Source organism: Tenrec ecaudatus, chromosome 11, assembly GCF_050624435.1.
Source record: "Tenrec ecaudatus isolate mTenEca1 chromosome 11, mTenEca1.hap1, whole genome shotgun sequence".
In the NCBI taxonomy this organism is placed as follows: Eukaryota; Metazoa; Chordata; class Mammalia; order Afrosoricida; family Tenrecidae; genus Tenrec; species Tenrec ecaudatus.
In genome coordinates, this window is record NC_134540.1 from 51,246,759 (window position 1) to 51,267,530 (window position 20,772).

At 45.4% G+C, this 20,772-nt stretch overlaps 1 protein-coding gene across 1 annotated transcript in view; it reads left to right on the forward strand.

Annotated features, from left to right (window-relative positions):
- GTF2F2 (general transcription factor IIF subunit 2) overlaps positions 1–17,804 on the forward strand; it is a 195,387-nt gene extending 177,583 nt beyond the window's left edge. Inside the window, exon 8 of the mRNA XM_075563048.1 lies at positions 17,496–17,804. Within this exon, the coding sequence (XP_075419163.1) occupies positions 17,496–17,615 (120 nt within the window). The 3' untranslated portion in view covers positions 17,616–17,804. The remainder of the gene's footprint in view (positions 1–17,495) is intronic.
- Positions 17,805–20,772: the final 2,968 nt, after the last annotated feature.

Below are 20,772 nucleotides of genomic sequence, written 5' to 3' on the forward strand. Positions count from 1 at the left end.
TCTTCCATCCTCATTCCTAGGGATGTATCCTTCTGGCAGCCGTGGTATGTTCAGTTTTATTTACCAACAGCATACTGTATTATGTACTCGTGTATAAGCCAAGTTTTTCAGCACATTTTTAATGCAGCTTTTGTGGTAAAATTAGGTGCCTCAGCTGATATTCGGGCCGGCTTATATTCAAGTATATATAGTAATTCAATTGCATTGATTCTTTTTCCATCTTCCTTATTTCAGCTTGCGACTTCTTGTGCATTTGAGGTGGTTGGAAATGCCCTGACTTGGATCTGGTGTGTGTGGGTCCGCACAGTGGCAGCCCTGCCTTTCATGGTTGAGCAGGTCTTCTTTGAGAGCAGGTTGGCCACTGCAGTGTGTCCTGTGATGTTGACTGCTGCTTCCATGGGCATTGATGGTGGAGCCAACTAAAATGAATTCTTTGGCAACTTCAATTTTATCCCCTATCTAAATGTTTTCTTTTGGTCCAGGTTTAAAGAGGTTTGTTTGCTTTATATTAAGTTGCAATTCATATATTAAGTTGCAATTCGTACTGAAGGCTGTAGTCTTTGGTCTTCAATAAGTAATTCAGTTTTTCCTTACTCTGAGCAAGCAGGGTTGAATCCTTTGCATGTTGTAATTTTTTTTAAATCTTTTTATTGGGGGCTCATACAACTCAACACAATCCATACATCCATCCATTGTGTCAAGCACATTTGTACATATGTTGCCATCATCATTCTCAAAACATTTTCTTTCTACTTGAGCCCTTGGTATCAGCTCCTCATTTTTTCCCCTCACTCCCCGCTTCCCCCTCCCCAATGAACTCTTGATAATTTATAAATTATTATTATGTTGTCATATCTTATACCATCTGACATCTCCCTTCACCCACTTCTCCACTGTCCATCCCCCAGGGAGGAGGTTATATGTAGATCCTTGTAATCTGTTCCCCCTTTCTCCCTCACCTTCCCTCCACCAACTCCACCACCCCGATATCGCCACTCTCACCACTGGTCCCAAGGGGTTCATCTGTCCTGGATTCCCTGTGTTTCCACTTCCTGTCTGTACCAGTGTACATCCTCCAGTCCAGCCGGATTTGTAAGGTAGATTTGGGATCATGATAGTGGAGGGGAGGAAGCATTCAAGACCTAGAGGAAAGCTGTATAGTTCATCGTTGCTACACTGCACCCTGACTGGCTAATCTACTCCCTGCAGCCCTCTGCAAGGGGATGTCCAATTTCCCACAGATGGGCCCTGGGTCCCCACTCCATACTCTGCCTCATTCACAATGCTATGACTTTTTTTTTTTGTCTTCGATGCCTGTGATCTCACAGGCTGGTGTGCTTCTTCCATGTGGGCTTTGTTATTTCTCAGTTAGATGGCTGCTTGTTTATCTTCAAGCCCGTAGGACTTCAGGTGCTGTATCTTTTGATAACCGGGCACCATCAGCTTTCTTCACCACATTTGCTTGTGCAACCATTGTCTTCAGCAATCATGCCAGGAAGGTGAGCATCTCAGACTGCCAAATTGTTAGAACAAAATGTTCTTGTGGTGAGGGAATACTTGAGCAGGGGTTCACTGTCCATTTATTTCCTTAATACTAAACCTATAAATATATGTACATAGATCTATTTCCCCCTCATTGTATATAAATATATTTACATCTTTAGATGCCTGTATTTAGATCTCTATGACTACCCTTTGCCTCCTAATTCTTTCCTCTATTTCTTTGTACTTCCCTCTTGTCCCACTATTATGTTCAGCCTTCATTTGGGCTTTAGGCATTCCGCTCTGTTACATTGCCCTTGATCCAGACCTCTTACACCCTCCTTGCCACTGATTTTGGATCACTTGTTGTTCCCTTGTCCCTGGGTTTGTTAACACCCACTTCTTTTTCCCCACCTCCCCTTCTCCCATGTCCTCCCAGATCTGTCATCCCGTTGTTCTGTCTTCCAGCTTGTTTATCCCACTTATCCCTTCCAGGTAGACATGCTATGTACCATCACAAGACTGAATACAATGAAGCAACAAAAGAAAGTAAAACATAGCTACAACAAACAACAACACCAAAAAAACCCTATAGTTAGTTCAGGGTCTATTTGTTGTCCTTCACGAGTGCTTTCCAGTCGAATCTGATGGGGTGCCATGCCCTGGCCCCACATCTATCCCTGGGGACTTCATTACTCTGCTCCCCCCACTGTTCTGCTGCATGCCCCCAGAAGCTGGCTTTGGCGTAGTGAGCTCAAGGTGGGCACAATTCCCGCCATGTGTCTCTAGTGTTGTTTCCAGTGGTGCCTATGGGTCAATGAGGAACGCTGTGTCCCGTGGTGAGGCCGGCCCTATGGTCGTCCGTGTGCATTGCTGCTCTGAGCAGAAACCTTGCCCTCAGGGCTTGGTAGCCAGGATGTGCTTCACTTTTTTTTCCCCCTTTCCCCCTCGTTGGCTCCTGTGTGCTCTGATCAGACAAGTCCCTCTTCTTGAGCTGTAGCTTCAGTGTTGTCCTCTGAAGTGGTCCTTTCCACTTAGTTGGTGATGGGGCTGGTCCCTCAGGCCTCTCTATCGGTCCCCTGCTTCATGTCAGTGTGTGGCATGGAGCACCGGGTTGAAGTCTGGTCCTTCTTTCCCTGTGGAGACACAATCAACACCCTCCCCCTGTGTGGGTTAGTGCCCTGTTCCCCTGGCTACCCATGTCTTGCCCTCCCCCCTCGTTTTTAGTGGACTGCCATATGTATCCCATATGTAGCCCTGAGTTTAGTCTGGCCCCTGCCATATTACCTGGACCTCACCCCCAGGGATGTATGTATACAGTAGCTTCTTCCCTATGCCCCTTTTGAATTTTTTGAGCTTACCTCAGCAGTCTCATGTAGTACTTGTCCTTTTGTGCTTCGCTTACTTCACTTAGATAATTTCCTCCAGTTCTTCCCATGCGGCAATGTGCTTCATGCATTTATCACTGCTTTTTAGGGATGCGTAATACTCCATTGTATGTATGTACCACAGTTTTTTAATCCATTCATCTGTTGATAGAGCATGTTGTAATTTTTAACTAGTGTTGTTCCAATTCTTCCTCATAGAGTTCAGATTCTTGGGTTACTTGCTCTGCATATAGTTAAAATAAGTGTGGAGAAAGGGTACAACTTTGATATACACTTTATCTCATTTTAAACCGTGCAATTTCTCCTTGTTCTGTTTGAATTACTGCCTCGTGGTCTATGGACAGGTTCCACATATGCAACAATTAATTGTTATGAAATTCCCATTCTTCACAATATTATTCAGACATTTGTTATGGTCTGTACAGTTTAATGATTTTTCATAGTCAATAAAACACAGGTAAACATCCTTGGGGTATTCACTGATTACAGCCAAGATCCATCTGACTTTCACACTGTGGTAGCTTGCATGTGATTATGATGCTGAAGGCTATGTCACTAGTTTTTCGCATATCATCAGGGTTACCTAGAGTGGACAGGTTTTTCAGGAGCTTCCAGACTCAGACTGAGTAGATGGAAAGACTTGGCGATCTACTTACTTCTGCACACACAAAAAGCTATCCAGTACAAACCGTATGAATAACAGCAGAACACTGTTGGATATAGTTCCAGATGATGAGTTTCAGGACGGAAGGGAAAGGAAGTGCAGTGGGTGATATGAAACAAAATGTGTGTGAATTTCTGAATGTAAAACTGATGATCTACTCTGTAAACCTACTTCTCAGTAAAAGTTATTTTTGCTTGGGGTTTTTTTTAAGAGCTATCCTTAAATAACTCATTGTCAATGATTACATAATAACTAAACGCCTACAAGAAGTTCCACTAATCTGCTATTCTAAATTACATGCAAACTACTATTGCCAACGATATTAAAAAATTTTACCAACATCTGTAATTTGATATTGATCAATCATGCATTCAAGATAAATTGATTTTTTAAATGCATTGATAATTACTGGCAATTGGAATATAAAAGTTGGAAACAAAGAGGAAGGATGAGTCATTAGAAAATGTGACCGCCATCTAGCCCAGGAGCAACAAAGCCCACAGGGAAGAAGCACACAAGCCTGTGAACACGAGGTGTTGAAGGGATCAGGTAGCAGACACTAAAGAACAAAAACCATCATTGTGTGATCACCTTTTCCATATAAACACTGAAGATGAATGTGTGCATAAGTAAGTATGGTGAAGAAGGCTGATGGTGCCCGGCTATCGAGAGATACAGCGTCTGGGGTTTTTAAAGGCTTGAAAGTAAACAATCAACCATCTAGCCCAGAAGCAACAAAGCCCACATGGAAGAAGCACACCAGCAAGTGTGATCATGAAAGGCCTCGGGGACCAGATAGCAAGCACCAAAGGGGGCAGGGTCAGATCATCGTAAATGAGGGGAGCACGTGGTGGGGACCCATTGCCCATCTGTAAACAACTGGACATCCCTTGCAGAGGGGTAGTGGGGAGGAGATGAGTCACTCAGGGTTCAGTGTAGCAACATGAAACTCACAACCTTCCTCTAGTTCTTAAACGCTTCCTCCCCGCAACTATCATGATCCCAATTCTACCTTGCAAACCTGGTTAGACCAGAGGATGCACAGCAGTGCAGGTGGGAACTGGAAACAGGGAATCCAGGACAGATGAACCCCTCAGGACCAGTGGTGAGTGGCAATTCCGAGAGGGTAGAAATGGGGAACCAATTACAAGGATCTACATATAACCTCCTCCCTGGGGGATGGGCAACAGAAAAGTTGGTGAAGGGAGACAATGGGCAGTGTAAGATAAGATAAAATAATAATTTATAAATTATCAAGGGTTCATGAGGGAGGGACGAGCGGGGACGGAGGCGGACAGGGGCAAGAAAAATGAGCTGATTCCAGAAGCCCAAGCAGAAAGTGAGTTTTGAGAATGATGAGGGCAACAAATGTATAAGTGTGCTTGACACAATTGATTTATGTGTGGATTGTGATAAGGGTTGTATGAGCCCCAATAAAATGATTTTAAAAAAGAAAATGTGACCTTGGTAAATTTTGCAAGACCACCGACTTGTTCATTACAGATAGTTTTTTGTGGGGTTTTTTTTTCCAATAATGTAAAAGGTGGCTATACACGTGGACCTCGCACGATAGACTACAGAGGAATCAAGTCAACTTGGAATCAAGTCAACTTGATTGTATCTGTGGAAAGACTATGGAGAAGCTTGACTTAAGAAGCAAGGGGTGACTGCAGAACAGACTTATCAGTTCTTCATCTGAAATTTCAAGTTGAAACAGAAAGAAACTAAAACAAGTCCACAAAAGCCAAAATATAACTTTAAGTATTTCTCACCTGAATTTAGAGACCATCTTAAGAAATAGACTTTGACAGCTGTAAGAACCCCCCAATAAAATTATTTTAAGAAAAACACAAAAATCTTTTTTTTCAAGATCATTTTATTGGGGTCTCTTAAAGCATTTATAATAATCCATACATCATTTTTATCAAGCAGATTTGTACATATGTTGCCATCATTTTATTTTTTATAAATCACTTTATCAGTGGCTCGTACAACTCTTATCACCATCCATCCATACATACATTGTGTCAAGCACATTTGTACATTTGTTGCCATCATCATTCTCAAAACATTTGTTTTCTACTTGAGCCCTTAGTATCAGCTCCTCTTTTTTCCCCTCCCTCCCACAAGGACCCTTGATAATATATAAATTATTATTTTTCCATGTCTTACACTGTCCGATGTCTCCCTTCACCCACTTTTCTGTTGTCTGTCCCCCAGGGAGGGGGTTATAGGTAGATCCTTATAATCAGTTCCCCCTTTCCACCCCACCCTCCCAGTATCACCACTCTCACCACTGATCCTGAAGGGATCATCTGTCCTGGATTCCCTGTGTTTCCATTTCTTATCTATACCTGTGTGTTTCCTCTGGTCTAGCCAGAATAGTAAGGCAGAATAGGGATCATGTGTACACTGGTACAGATAGGAACCAGAAACACAGGGAATCCAGGGCAGATGATCCCTTCAGGACCAGTGGTGTGAGCGGCTATACTGGGAGGGTTGGGGAGGGGGGGATGGAAAAGGGAAACCGATTACAAGGATCTACATGTGACCTCCTCCCTGGGGGATGGATAACAGAAAAGTGGGTGAAGGGAGATGTCGGACAGTGTAAGATATGACAAAATAATAATTTATAAATTATCAAGGGTTCATGAGGGAGGGGGGGAGCGGGGAGAGAGGAGAAAAAAATGACCTGATGCTAGGGGCTTAAGTGGAGAGCAAATGTTTTGAGAATGGTGAGGGCAATGAATGTACAAATGTGCTTTACACAATTGATGTATGTATGGATTGTGATGAGAGTTGTATGCGTCCCTAATAAAACCATTTTTTAAAAAGGTGGAAAAAAGAATAGGGATCATGATAGTAGGGGAGTGGGGGAAGCATTAAAGAACTAGAGGAAAGTTGTATGTTTCATTGGTGGTATACTGTACCCTGACTAGCTTGTCTCTTCCCTGCGACTATTTTGTAAGGGGATGTCCAGTTGCCTACAGATGGGCTTTGGGTCTCTGCTCCTCACTCCTCCTCATTCCCAATTATATGATTTTTCCTTTGATGCCTGATAACCTGATCCTATTGACACCTCATGATCACACAGGCTGGTGTGCTTCTTCCATGTGGGCTTGGTTGTTTCTCAGCTACATGGCCGCTTGTTTACCCTCAAGCCTGTTAGACCCCAGTCACTATATCTTTTAATAGCCAGGAAGCATCAGCTGTCTTCACCACATTTGCTTATGCACCCACTTTGTCTTCAGCTATCGTGTCAGGAAGGTGAGCATCATGGAATGCCAGTTTAGTAGAACCAAGTGACCTTGCATTGAGAGAGTACTTGAGTGGAGGCCCAATGTCCATCTGCTCTCTTAACACTAAACCTATAAATACATGCACATAGATCTATTGCCCATCATCATATAATTATATTTATATATGTACATGCCTGTATTTAGACCTCTATAAATGCCCTTTGCCTCCTAGTTCCTTCCTCTATTTACTTTTATTTTCCTCTTGTCCCACTATCATGTTCAGCCTTCATTTGAGTTTCAGTAATTCCTCTTGGTTACATTGCCCTTGATCAAGCCCTACCAGGTCTCCTACACCCTCCTGGCCATCGATACTAGATCACTTGTTGTTCCCTTTTGCCTGTGGTTGTCAACACCCACTTCCTTTCCCCCACCTCCCCATCTCCCATATACCCCTATAACCGTCAGTCCCATTGTTTTCTCCTCCAGGTTGTTTACCCCGCCTATGTTATCTAGACAGACCTGCAGAGATAATAATATGCACAAAAACAAAGCGGTAAAACAAAGCAACAAAAGAAAACAAAACAATCACAACAATAAAAACAACCACAAAAAAAGAAAAGCCTGTAAATAGTTCAAGGTCTGTGTGTTTATTACCTTTAGGAGTGTTTTTCCAGTTGAATCTGATGGGGTACCACACCCTAGCCCCAGAGTTTATTTTTGGTATTCTCTGGGGGCTTCATTGCTCTGTTCCCCTTGGTGTTCTGTTGCACGCCCTTAGTGTTTCTCCTGAGTGTGATGAGGTCAGATCGGGCGCAGTTCCTGCACTGACACAATAAATCTTAATAACCAAACACCAGACAGGTTGTGGAATGGCCTCAAGGACACCATACACAAAGGAAGCTAAAGATCCTTCAAAAGAAAAGGCCAAAATGAATCTCAGAAGAAAGTATGAAAGAAACTTGCGTTAAAACAGAGTCGCCAAAGTGAATGGAAGGAATGATGAGAAAAGAGTTGAACAGAAAGTTAGAAATGGCAGCTCAAAGATACAAAGTAAATTATTTTCAGATGTGCAAACGCCCACGAATTAGAAAGTCCAGAAGAAGAAAAAGAAAGAACACACGTGCCATTGCTCAAACTAAAAGAACTGAGGAAAAATTCAAGCCTCGAGTAGCAATATTAGAGGGTTTTATAGGGTCAACGTAAGTCAGAATGGACTCCGTGAGGTTGAGTTGAGCATTGAACAGTAAATATCAAAAGAAGGTGCAGTAAATATCAAAAGAAGGTGGGGGAGATGAATCTAGGTTGCAGTAGAGCATTGATGAAACACATTAGTATCTCTAGTTCTTTAATATTTCCTGTTCTTACTATTGTGGTTTCTATCTTTTTTTTTAATTATTTTTGTTTTACTTCATTGTTTACCTCATGTTAGACTTGCATGTATTCATTTGTATAATTAAGATCATTCAGTACATGAAAGCCAAGCTAGAACACCCTTCAGAAACAGTAACAGGAGTAATGGTTCCCTGAGGGCCGGCAAAGAGGGGGTGAGGGGAGATCTGATAGCACTGATGACTGTATAACTCCACTCAAGGGGAGCAAACAACAGAATTGTATATGAATGGATATAGTGGGTGGTGTAAGATACTGCAAAAGTAACAAAGTAAATAAATGAAGCTTGCTGGGGAGGGGGCGTGGATAAAGGGAAACTGATATCAAGTTGTTCAAGAAGAAATAAAATGTTTTTAAACTGCTTGTCGTATCATTTGTACAATGATGCTTGATGTGATTGAACAATAGAATGTTATATCTATAAGAGATCCCAATGGAATTTTTTTAATGAGGAAAATAAAGTCACCACTGCACCAAAAAGAAATTCTCAGTTTCTGTCCAGTACAGGCGTAAGCATATGATCAAAAACCAGTGGTATTGAAGGAAGAAATCCAAGCTGTTGTTTATGAGCATTGATGCAAACAAAGATGCAGGAATTTGGCAGAGTACTAATTGAGGTGTCTCAAGAGAGATGACGTCCTGGGAGTGCTTACTCTTCTTACGTCAAAAATTTGGGAAGACAACTACCTGCCCAACCAACTGGAAGAGATTCAGATTTGTTCCTGTTCCTAAGAAAGGTGTTCCACTTAGCAAACAGTATCGTTAATGTCTTGTATAAGTAAAGGTTGACTGGAGGTAATTCAGAAGCTAGTTGCAGCAGTACATGAGCAAGGAGTTGCCGGCATTCAGAAGGACTGGAGTGAGGGAGGGCATTGCTGGTGTCAGGTAGTTCTTGGCTGAAACTAACCTGTTTGTTCTGAGTTTAGATCAAGTGGTAAAAAAGTACTGGGTTGAGATTGTGGTTTGATTTTTTTTTTAATTTGGAGATGAACGAGGAAGAGATGCAATCAGTGGATCCCTGGAGAGAAAATGGTAGTGGTATGTAGCAGGGCAGAGATAAAGCTAGAAGAAAGGAGGAAGAAAATATGGAAATGGCCTCTTGCAGGGACGCTTCCAGCATTACCGTAATAAAACACTTCTGCCATCCCGCCTTCATCAGTTGTGCTGACCTTGTTCTGTTGGCCTTGCATCAAGGGAGTCACAGGTGGTTGCACCAAAATCACATAAAACGTAGCAAGAGTTTAACACTGTCGCAGAATTCGTAATGCTTGTCTTTTCCCTGGAACTCCTCTAAAAAAGCATGGGATGCCTTTCTCTTTCGTGACCAAGGGTCGGTCGGTTCGTTGGGACCGTCTTTAATAGAGATCTTAAATAGATACTGACTAGCATCCTCGTCAGGCTGTGGAACTCACCGCAAGCCTTCGTATCTGGTAGCTGAGCACTGTGGCACAGGTGTGTGGGACCCTGATGTGCTGACTGGTTGTGAGCGTGGTGCTTTTCGCCGACATGCCGTGGTGCTCCGCAGCTGAGTTCTCGGCTTGGCAGAGCAGTGGAGGAAAGGAGGCCTATGAGAAATGTCAGGGGGAGGAGTGAGAGGGAAAAGGAGACCACTGTGCTTTGAGAGCCTGCATCAGTTTGGCCCTGTCGTGGGGAAAGCCAGGATGCTGATCTGTGAATTCCTGTCTGGACCCACAAATAACAGTTTCCTAATCATTTGACCTATTTTGAGCCAGTCTGCTCTATGTTTTTCCTTCCAGGGAAACTGTAATGTTACATCCCTTTTTCTTCTGCATTCAGACTTGCTGTAAATACTCCCCCACACATCCCTTTGGTGGAGACTTGCTGGCTTATTATCTCAAATTTTGTGCTGCCCCACTGCACATGAACTGTAATAAGAAATAAGAAATAGCTTCAATCCTACGTGACATAAAGGTGACCTCATCAGATCTAGGGTGCTTTGTTTAAAATACAGGCAGCCAAGCAAAAAAATTAATTGGAAAAATCTCTCAATATTTAAAAAAAGAACTAATTTGTCCTGCTCTGTATAGAATTATGTTCAGTTCTAATAGTGAAATATTCATCTTCCAAGCGTCTAACGTCCTGACTCAGCCTGGGTTAGATGCTGCTTCTCTGTGTTCCTGGAACACTGGCCCATAGCTCTTCATTACCTGACGTCTGCTCTGGGTGCCTTCGTGCCTCCTCCCCACTCTAATCTCAAACTCTGAACTCTGAGAGCAAACGGCTGCTTTCTTTCTTTTAACCTGTGCCTGGCACACAGTACGTGCTACAAAAAATATTTATGTGCATGAATAATTTAAAATGGAAAACAAGATTAGCAATCTTCATTCTCGTTAGAACCTAAGATAAGGTTCCCCCTCAACTGGCCTTGTCTCCAGCCACATTTTAGTAATCATCATTCAAATTCAGGTGTTGTAATTTAGTCAGTAAAATTTTGTGTTTCAAACTGGGGCATTGCCCTACAAGCTAAACAGAGCTTGCCTGCGTTCCAACAGTAGAAAGAAGTAGAATAAATGTCATATATCCCCGTGAACCATGAGTTTGCTCTGGCCTCCCGCCCTCCACTGATCCTCTTAGCTCTTTGTCTGGTGTGTACATGTAGTAAAAATATATAGCTTCAAATTACTGCTGTAAACACTGCCACAGGCTTAAGCCCCCGGCATTTATTCCACTCACCGTGTTGTGCAGCTGTCAGTCACCATGTACTGCTTTCCACCACTTTATCATCAACCCCTCCAGAAAGTCCTGCTCTCTGCTCTGTGCTTTCATCTGTGCTAGATATTTCATCTAAGTGAGGTCAGACAATACAAGGCTTTAGAAGTTCCTGGGGAAGTGGAATTAAAAGAGGTGGCCTTTTGTGTCTGGCTTCCTTTGGTTAGCATAGTGGTTTGTGGTTCCTCCCGGCGTAGCATATGTATCACCACTTCATTCTTTTTCATTGCCAACTAATGGTTCAGGGTACAGAGGGCAATCACGGAGTTTGTGGGGAAATTCCATTATCCTTTCATTCCATTTTCCATGAAGTTTTGAAGCCTCTACACGTGGGGAAACGCACTGGATTCTGCTTGCCCGTTCATCTGTGCATGGACACGAGTTGTTTCCCCTTTCCCTATTGTGAATGCCGCTTCAGTTAGCCTCAGTATACAGGTATCTGTCTGAGGCTTGTCGCAGTCAGGTTTTTGAGGTACATAGCCAAGCGTGGAATTGCTAAGCCGTACGGTAGCTACCCCTTTTAACTGTGTAAGGACTTGCCAGATTGTTTTCTGCCAAATCATTTTCCGCGGCAACAGCACAATTTCTCATTCGCATCAGCTAGGAACAAGGATTCTAATTTCTCATTCTCACCAACACTTATTTTTGTTTTTCTATAATAGCCATCCTAGTGGATAAGGCAGAGCCCTGATGGCTTACTGGGATGAGTTTGGGGCTGCTAATCTCAAGGTCAGTGTTCAAATCCACTTACCGCTCCATGGGACCAAAATTAAGTTTCTATGGGAGAAAAATGGGGCTGCCTGCTCCTATAAAGATTTGGTTGCTATAAATTGAAATCAACTTGATGGCAGTGGGTGTTTAGTGTAGATGAAGTGATACCTTGAGCTGTTAACCGCAAGATCGGTGGTTTGAGCCCACCAGCTGCTACCCGGGACAGTGATAAGGATGTCTACGTGCATACAGATTTGAAAAGGGCAGTTGTGCTCTGTCTTATGCAGTCCCTAGGAGTTAGAATTGACTTGGTGGCAGTGAGTTTGGTGTTTTGACTTTGAGAATTGGTTGAGAATGTCAAGTATCTTTTATATACTTATTACCTATTTCCATATCTGTAGCAGATTTCTGTTTCAAGTCCTTTGCCTGTGTTACGATTGGTTCTTTGTCCTTTTTTGCTGTTTAGTTGCCCCTTGTCCACTCTTAACAATATCCTATTCACTCAGCCTAAGTATGATATGCCAGGCAGGCACTGTAATCATTCTGGGATTACAAATGTGATTAAGTATCTCTCTGTCTCTTGGAAGCAAATGGTTTCCTGGGAGAGATGGACTTGTAAGTTAAGGAATTATAATATGGGATCTCTCTCCCTATCTTTGAAGTATGTGTCGTGTGAAATCTAAGAGGTAGGGACAGGTCAGGCAACACTGTGAGAAAGTCTACCCGTAAAGGCCAAGGTCTGGTTTGAGGAATGGGAAGGAGCGTATGGAAAGAACTAGAAGCATGCAGGCATAGAGACAGCAGGCATGCTTAGAGTGTTTGCAAAGATGAGGCCGGAGGGAAACAGACCTGAGTGGATCCCTGTGAGGCTCACCCCTTGGCCAGAGGGAAAGCGTGGGACATTTCCAGCAGGGGAGGGGTGTGTGCTCACTGCTTCTGCCTGTCTTCTCCCCTGTGCTCCTTTTCCAGTCTGTTCTCCCCTGCCTTCGCTGCTGCTTCTCCGCGGGCCGTGTGCTGCCCCATACCGCAGAGCGGATGTCCTTCATCTAAGGTTGTCGTATGGAACATAGAAAATCCAAGGGCATTTTCACCCTGTCCCACCCCTCTCCCCACCCTCCAGACCTCCCAATAACTCTCTACCATGGCTAGACAGGGTGACCCTAAATCCATCTTGTTACCTCACAAATTGAGACACCTCATGCCATTCTTAGTTGTGATTAGGGGAGAAGGGGCTGGTAATCCATACAATTTTACTGATGCTCATTTCTTTTTTGCGGGGTGCCCCCCCCATTGCTGTGTGTCCTATATTACCACAATGGCGATGGACACACATGCAAGCAACTGAGTTTGGACACTTTCATCAGCTCGCTGGCACTGGGTTGGGTTGGACCCTATTTGGGCTTCCTGTTTTCTGCATCTCCATTATAAACGGCACACTGGGCTCCATGGGCTGCTGGCAAGGGCTGTGTGCTGTGTCCATGAAGTGCTATGTGCAAAGATGCCGCTCTGGGCCCTGGCACTGAAAATCCTTGGTGCCCACCTATTTTTTCCCCTGTGTGAATCTCATGTAGTTGGAAGGAGCGTCCTGGGTTTTAAAAGTAACTTGAAGTAGCAGATGGTGGCGGTGCCAGCTGCAGAAGGTGTGGGAAGCTGGTGGCCCCTGTGAGACTAGGGCTGCGGTGAATCACTGCTGCCACCTGCTGGGCTTAGCTGCTGAGACTGGAACCAAGACACCGCGCTTAGCCCCCAGGAAGCCCGACAGTCAGTCTGGGGATGGTTGCTCAGCCACTGGGCTCCGAGGTGAGAACCTGCTTCTAAGGGAAAGGACACCATAAACATTTCACATGACACATACTTCAGAGATGGTCTGAACGCTCCCATACGGAGTGCCGTGCCAGTGTAGGCTGGTGTGAGTGTGCTGGCGAGGCGGGCACTCCCCAGTATACGGCCCAGAGTGCTGAGCGGTGCTCCACGGCCTGGACAGTCCTGGGATCTGAGAGCAGGGATGTGTGGGCATCGTTGAAAAGGCACATTCCTGGGCCCGGCCCCAGAAGTTTTCACTCCCTGTGGCTAAGGTGAGGCGTGTGTTCGGCAGGCCTCCTCTGCAGTCTGCGGCAGTTCTGAAGTAGGAAGGCCCGTCTCTCTCCTGTGGTTTCCAGCTGCCAACTGTGCACATCACAGCCGGATACCACCGGGACTCCTGCACAAGAACTGGGTTTTTTTGGGGTTTTTTTAATCATTTTATTGGGAACCTGCACAACTCTTATCACAATCCATACATCCATCTATTGTGTCAAGCACATTTGTACATGTGTTGCCATCATCATTCTCAGAACGTTTTCTTTATACTTGAGCCCTTGGTATCAGCTCCTCATTTTCCCCCCTCCCTCCCCCATGAACCCTTGATAATTTATAAATTACTATTATTTTTTTCACAAGAGCTTCATAATTATTTTTGTAATTTTACTAAATGTAAAAAAATCATATCCACTTAAAGTTTATGAAATTTCAGTAGGAAAAAATCACACGGTGTGCACGGCACAGTTCATGCAAGGCGCACACAGGGACAAGGTCCAGGACTCCTTGAGCTCCAGATGCAGAATGCCCCTTTGTCCTATAGAGGGTGCAGCTGAGGGCGGGGCAGTAGGCACATACGTGCGGCACCTTCTAAGTAGTGAGCAGAGTTTGAACTCAAATTCCCTGGCTGTCTTTTGCCTCGTTCTACTTCAACTGTGAAATGTAATGCAGCTAAGCTTTTGTTTGTTATGTATTCAAGTCTCTGCTTATCAGAATAGAACCATACTTTCTAGTAAATAACCAAATTGTAATTTAAAAGAATCCTGTAGAATATGTGTGGCAGTTTATGAATGTTGTTAGGGGGCAGTGCCAATGCTGCCCCCCTGATTGGAAACCTTCTAGCTTCCTTCACCCTCTTAGCATCACTCATCAGAACGTTCTTACCACAGATAATATGTAGTACATCTGGTTCCCACAGTCTGAAAACTGGGGAAAGCCCCGAACAGGACTTCTCTTCTTTTTTAAAACATTTTATTAGGGGCTCATACAACTCTTATCACAATCCACACATACATCAATTGTGTAAAGGACATCTGTACATTCATTGCCCTCATCATTTTCAAAGCATTTGCTCTCCACTTAAGCCCTTTGCATCAGGTCCTCTTTTTCCCCCCTCTCTGCCCCCTCCCTCGTGAGCCCTTGATAATTTATAAATTATTATTTTGTCATATCCGACATCTTGCCCTGTCCGACGTCTCCCTTCACCCCCTTTTCTTTTGTCTGTCCCCCAGGGAGGAGGTCACATGTAGATCCTTGTAATCGGTTCCCCCTTTCCAACCCATTCTCCCTCCACCCTCCCAGTATCACCACTCACACCCCTGGTCCTGAAGGTATCATCCACCCTAGATTCCCTGTGCCTCCAGCTCATCCTCAGCACATCCTCATCTGCACCAGTGTACATCCTCTGCTCTATCCAGACTTGCAAGGTAGAATTCGGAATTCGGGTCATGATAGTTGGCGGGGGTGGGGGAGGGCAGGAAGCATTTAGGAACTGGAGGAAAGCTGTATTCTTCATCGGTGCTACATCGCACCCTGACTGACTCATCTCCTCCCCTAGACCCTTCTGCAAGGGGATCTCCAGTGGCCGACAAATGGGCTTTGGGTCTCCACTCCACACTCTCCCCCTCATTCACTATGGTAAGATTTTTTGTTCTGATGATGTCTTATACCTGATCCCTTCGACACCTCGTGATCGCACAGGCTGGTGTGCTTCTTCCATGTGGTCTTTGTTGCTTCTGAGCTAAATGGCGGCTTCTTTATCTTCAAGCCTTTAAGACCCCAGACACTATCTCTTTTGATAGCCGGGCACCATCAGCTTTCTTTGCCACATTTGCTTATGCACCCGTCTTTGAATTGAAATTTTGAATTAATTTGTTCTGCCCCAGGAAATCAATAATTCGCTCTCCTCTCCAAGAAAGGAAGACTTTTGATTGTATTCTAAAACTCATTGCCATCTCGTCCATTCTGACTCACAGGGCCTGTTACTTGTATGAGTCTGCTTCTGGTGGAATGCTTGTTGGCTGAGCACATCGGCAGGCAAAGATGGTAGGGCTTTGTGTTATGGAGACATTGCTTCTCTGAATATAGTGATCATTTGGTGAATGTCTGTTGATACTGCGATCGAGCTCTGGCCCTGCCTCTCTCCTGTCTTTCCTTTGGAAGAGCCACGCCCAGAAGAGCAGTCATCCCCATGCTCCTTAGCTCACCTTGTTAGCATTTCTTCCTCATTACAGCCGTGGCCAGCACATATCTTCACGTTGCTCTTTCCCAAACCAAACAACTCACTGCCATCCAGTGGAGTCCAACTCAAAGCAACCTCCACAGGAAATATCATGGACCTGACTAGATGCCAGGGTTTTGCTTGGGTTCTGCATTTATGTATGTCTTCCCCAAAACAATTTGTCTTTTTAAAATATGTCTTAGCTTCTTTGTGCGGCGGGAGACGGCTTTAGCTTCAGCAACAGCAGATGTGTGTTTGCTCACATCAGAGGCTGGAGTCTACATTCCAGGTGCTGCCTAGAGGCGCGAAGGGCCTTCTCTGTCTTGGCCCTGCAGGGAGAAGGTTCTCATCCCTTCAGCTTCTCATTCTTGGGGATCTTCAAGTGGCCTGGCATCTCTCTTCCCCCATCTGTGTGTCCTCACTTCTGTGTCTGGGCCGTGTGGGCACACACACCCCACTCAGAGGGCCTCATCAGCATAACAAGGGAACCTTTTCCCACTAGGATTGCATTCAGAGCTTGTGTTGTGTGTTCTCAGGTCAGTTCCAACCGTGAGTGGCCCTGCACCACAGAGAACTGCCCCTTCGGATTGCCAGGTCTTGGCTCCAGTGGGGCCCCTGTGACTTCAGACTGCTAATGGCCAAGTGCTTGCCCATTGTGTCACCAGGACTTCTCGTCCATAGGGACTCACAGCACACACATTTTAGGGGAACACAATTCCGTCCGTACCAACATGGTCTGCGCCTAGAATCGGAAAACCTGCTCCAATTGTGAACCAAACCCTGGTGCCATTCATTTTTTTACTATTGAGTGATGATTTACAGAGCAGATCGCCAGGTTTGCGTTCCGTAATTCATACACATTTTATGTCAGCTCATCAATTGCTGTCCCCTCTGCGTCCCCTCTGCTTGTTGCTTCCTTTGCCGTTCTTTCCTGACCCTCTGGGCTTTGTTACTGGGTAAAGGCGGCCCTTTTGCTCATGAATAGTCAATGATGCTACCACTGGGGTGAACTCACTTCCAGACCTGAAGGTTAAGGGCCATCGTGCCATGGCCCCATCAGTGTCTGTCTGGCCATGAACTTGGTCTCAGGATTTTGAGCTTTGTTTCGAATTTCTCTCGCTCCCTCCAGGGCTTCTGACATGGTCCTTTTCAGGGCACCACCTAGTTCTTCTGATGCTAAGGTTGTGGACGCTGATGGTTGGGTAGGTCATTGGCGGCCTTGGGGACTAATGGTTATCCTGTATCTATGAATTTTCCACACCATCTTTCTTCCAGAGATAAACGATTGGCCTTAAAGACCCCAGTCACTACTTGGCCAAGCCTTGCATGCTGTCTTGCAATCGATGTGAAACCCAGTGTTTGCATGGAGACTTTGTACTTTAAGCCATAAAGTTGTTAGCATGTAAAACTTTAGCCCCTCTGAAACAAGTCATCGGATGCGTCAAATGACGAGGCTGTTTATTGCGTATCTGTACAGAGAACTCCTGTTGCACTTTCAGGTCATAGTTTTTTATCACTTACAGATATCCTTTGGCACTTTTACTTAGTCTTTCCTGCCTTTGTACACTCAACTCGTCATTTGTTTTGTCTTTTAGGTCTACCTGAAGGAAATCTTACGAGAAATTGGTGTTCAGAATGTAAAAGGAACCCACAAAAACACGTGGGAGCTGAAGCCAGAATACAGGCATTATCAAGTGGAAGAGAAGAGCGATTGAGAAGCCTGCCCGGAGCGCAGACGAGGCAGCTCCGGGTGCTCCTGAGTCAGCTGTGAGGCGCAGACGTTGACCTCTACCTGGGAACAGGGTTAATGACTGCTTCCCTAACTTCTCTGGGCAGATTCTGTAAAAACATTAATTCTTACCAAATTGCCAGAGTGTTTTTTGAGAAGAACAGTTTTACTTATAGACTTGTATTAAGCCAGATTATTTGTACTGCGGATAGCGGTTGGAGGGTTAGGAACGGGTTTCTTTTGAAGTATTAACTCCTCAGCTGTAAAATTAGGGGCTGTCTTCTACGTGGAAACACCCTGTCCTCGCTGTGTCCTCTGAGGGCTGCGAGAACAGACGTGGAGGAAGGGCCTGTGAGGAAAAATGGCCAGCTCGAGTGGAAAGGAATAAAGAACCGATCTCCCTAGCTCTGAACTTATGAAAACACCAGGCCGTGTCCTTTTTTGCTTACGGTGATCAAACACATATCTTTGTTATTTACAGGTGACCAGTTAGCCGACTCAGAGGAGAACATGAATGTGAGCATTTGTAGTAAGAACACAGTCTTCGTCACTAGCTTCTTTCACCCTGGTACAAGAAATCAGAAAAATGATCATCAATTGGTGTTTATTTTATTTATTTTTTAAAATAATTAAAAGTTAAATCCCTGTCCAAGATGCCAAGATAATGTCTCCCCCAGCCAGATTATAAACTCTCAAAAGCTGCGCCCTCTCCCTTCCCCGGGAGCTCTGAGGTGGAGACACTCTGCAGGGAGGAATGGTCCTCGTGCACTGCCCCATAGGGTGGCATTCTGACCAGAAGGGCGAGCCTGTGCTCTATGCCACCTCCAGTTTAGACAGGTGTGTCTCAGAGCAGGCTCGCCCTCCCCTCCTGTGTGTCACGGCAGAGCTGTGCTCCATCAGTTGCCCAGTGGCTGCTGATTTAGAAGTGGGGCATCAGGCTCTTGGGAGGCTCCTCTGGGTAAGTTCGAGGCCCGTGCCTAACTGCGTCACCCAGTGACGTATTGGCACTTCCCCATCACCTTTCAGTTCCTGTTTACTGGAGGCTCGAGGATAACGGTGTGATGAGAAGAGGAGGAGGAGAGAAAGGAATATAAAATCGAAAATTCTAGACCCGTCATGTGTTTAGTTCATAGCTTAGGTCTTTCCAAAATGCCTGTCTTTTTTTTCTTAATTTTATTAGCTTATTCAACACTTGTCTTTTTCGATAGGTGCTACTGACCAGAAACAGGCCTGTGTCCCCTCTGCCCCTGCCTTTTATTGTGGCGGTGGCAGTGCCTGCCAGGGTAGCCCAATTGGCTGTGGCTTGAGTGCTGGGCTGGGACAGCTGGCTCGTTGGAGGCTGGGTTTGTGTTTGTCTGTCACTCAGCTTCTTCTGCTTGGTTGAGTTACCTTCCACCTCCTTGCACTAGGTCTTACTTCTCGGGTCTCTTAGACACATGTAGTCTACTCAGTAAGATAGGCCATTTGTCTTGGTGTTAGTCCTGGTTAATTTTTTCAAATGTGATGCTAGACTGCAGCTTTCGGCCACGGGGAGTAGCCGCCTCTGGTCTATTCCCTTTGTGTGTTTCTTGGCTCTCTTGCTCTAACAAGCATGCTCCTGACAGTCGGACTCCCTGCTGTGAGGGGAGCCAGGAGGCCTGAGGGAGCAGGTCTGCTCAGAAGAGGCCAGGCAGACCCGACTTAGCAGACGAATGGTTAAACTGGCGAACACGCACTCCTGGCGGATGTTTTAGCTGATGGGGTATAATAAGGTTGCAGTTGCTGGGATTGGAAAGATTTGAAATTACACGTTGCCACGATAACTCCTCAAGTGATGTGTCTTCAAAGGGAAAATGGATTTGGCTCTATTGTACCAAGTGAGCTGCTCTCTGGGATTCCAGCAGAGTTGCCGTCTCCTTTACGGTTGAGAGCAAATGACACCGAGACTGGTTTTGTTCCCGGCAGCACTCGCCGGGTGCGCACAGTGCTGGACAAGGAGACGCCTCTATGGCGCGGTCTCATGTCATCCTCAGAAGCAGTGCTGAGAGGCAGGTCACGTCCATTTTCTAGATCCATCTTCCGCCCAACATCCCATTGTGAGCACCGGTCCCTCTTTCTAAGAAGTCTGTGTCAGGGCAAAGTGTGCATCCCCAAACCTCCCCCGCTCTCCCCTCACGCCTACCTCCAAACCAGGAGATGGCGCTGACCTCCAGCAAAGCAGTGAAGGAGGAGGAGCTGGTCTTTGGCACCCAATTTGAACCCAGACACACCCACCCCACCCACCCCCGTACCACCCTTCCCATAGGACGAGGACCAGACGTCCACTTAGAACGCCAAGGTCATTTTGCTAAAATGTTCGTCCCTAATGCCCTTCAACTGTTGAGATAAGAGGTGTGACTAGAGTGAGCTCTGCTTACGTGATAAGGCCATGTGTTCTTGGGGAGGGGGCTGCCAGAGTCATGGGGTGGGCGGGAGAGAGTGCTGCGGAGATGATGGGGTGGAGAAAGGCCCTGGAAACAAGTTCAAGGGGCCTTGAAAAGGTTCGTGAAAAGGTAACAGAATTGTTCCATGAACCCTTTGGGCCCCCGCATAAATGCTAGCACAATCTACGGCTTCTTAGAATACTACCACTTGTTTAGAAATCTCAAGGACATGAGTTTGGTACTTTTTTATGGAAGTACACCAAAAACTCTTGCCAAGTTAAAAACCTCGATCCGATGGGATTACGAAACCCGTCCGCTCTTTATTTGAGAAGTGGATTGAGCATGGGCGCTGCGGCGGTGCACGCGTGCTGGGTGGGGATGAAGGGTGTGCAGCCTAGTGGGAATAGAGAACGCAGACAGCGAGGGCCTTTCTGTGCCCGTGAAGCGCCCCAGAGGGGCTGTCGCTGGGAGCGCATGACTTGATGGCAGTGAGCTGAGGGTCCGAAGGTGGTGACTTCGAATGTTCCCGTTACTTCAGGGTTGTCACGTACCTTCTGTGTGCCTCTCCATGGGTAAAGCAGCAAAATGCAGCAATTCCCTTTTAAGTTTCACTGACTATAATTCAGTTACCCACGATGAAGACCAAAGGATTTATTCGGTACCTGAGAACCATTGTGAACCCACACACTGTCGATGTATTATAAATACTTCGATGCCATGAGTACAGTGCTGAATTGGAGT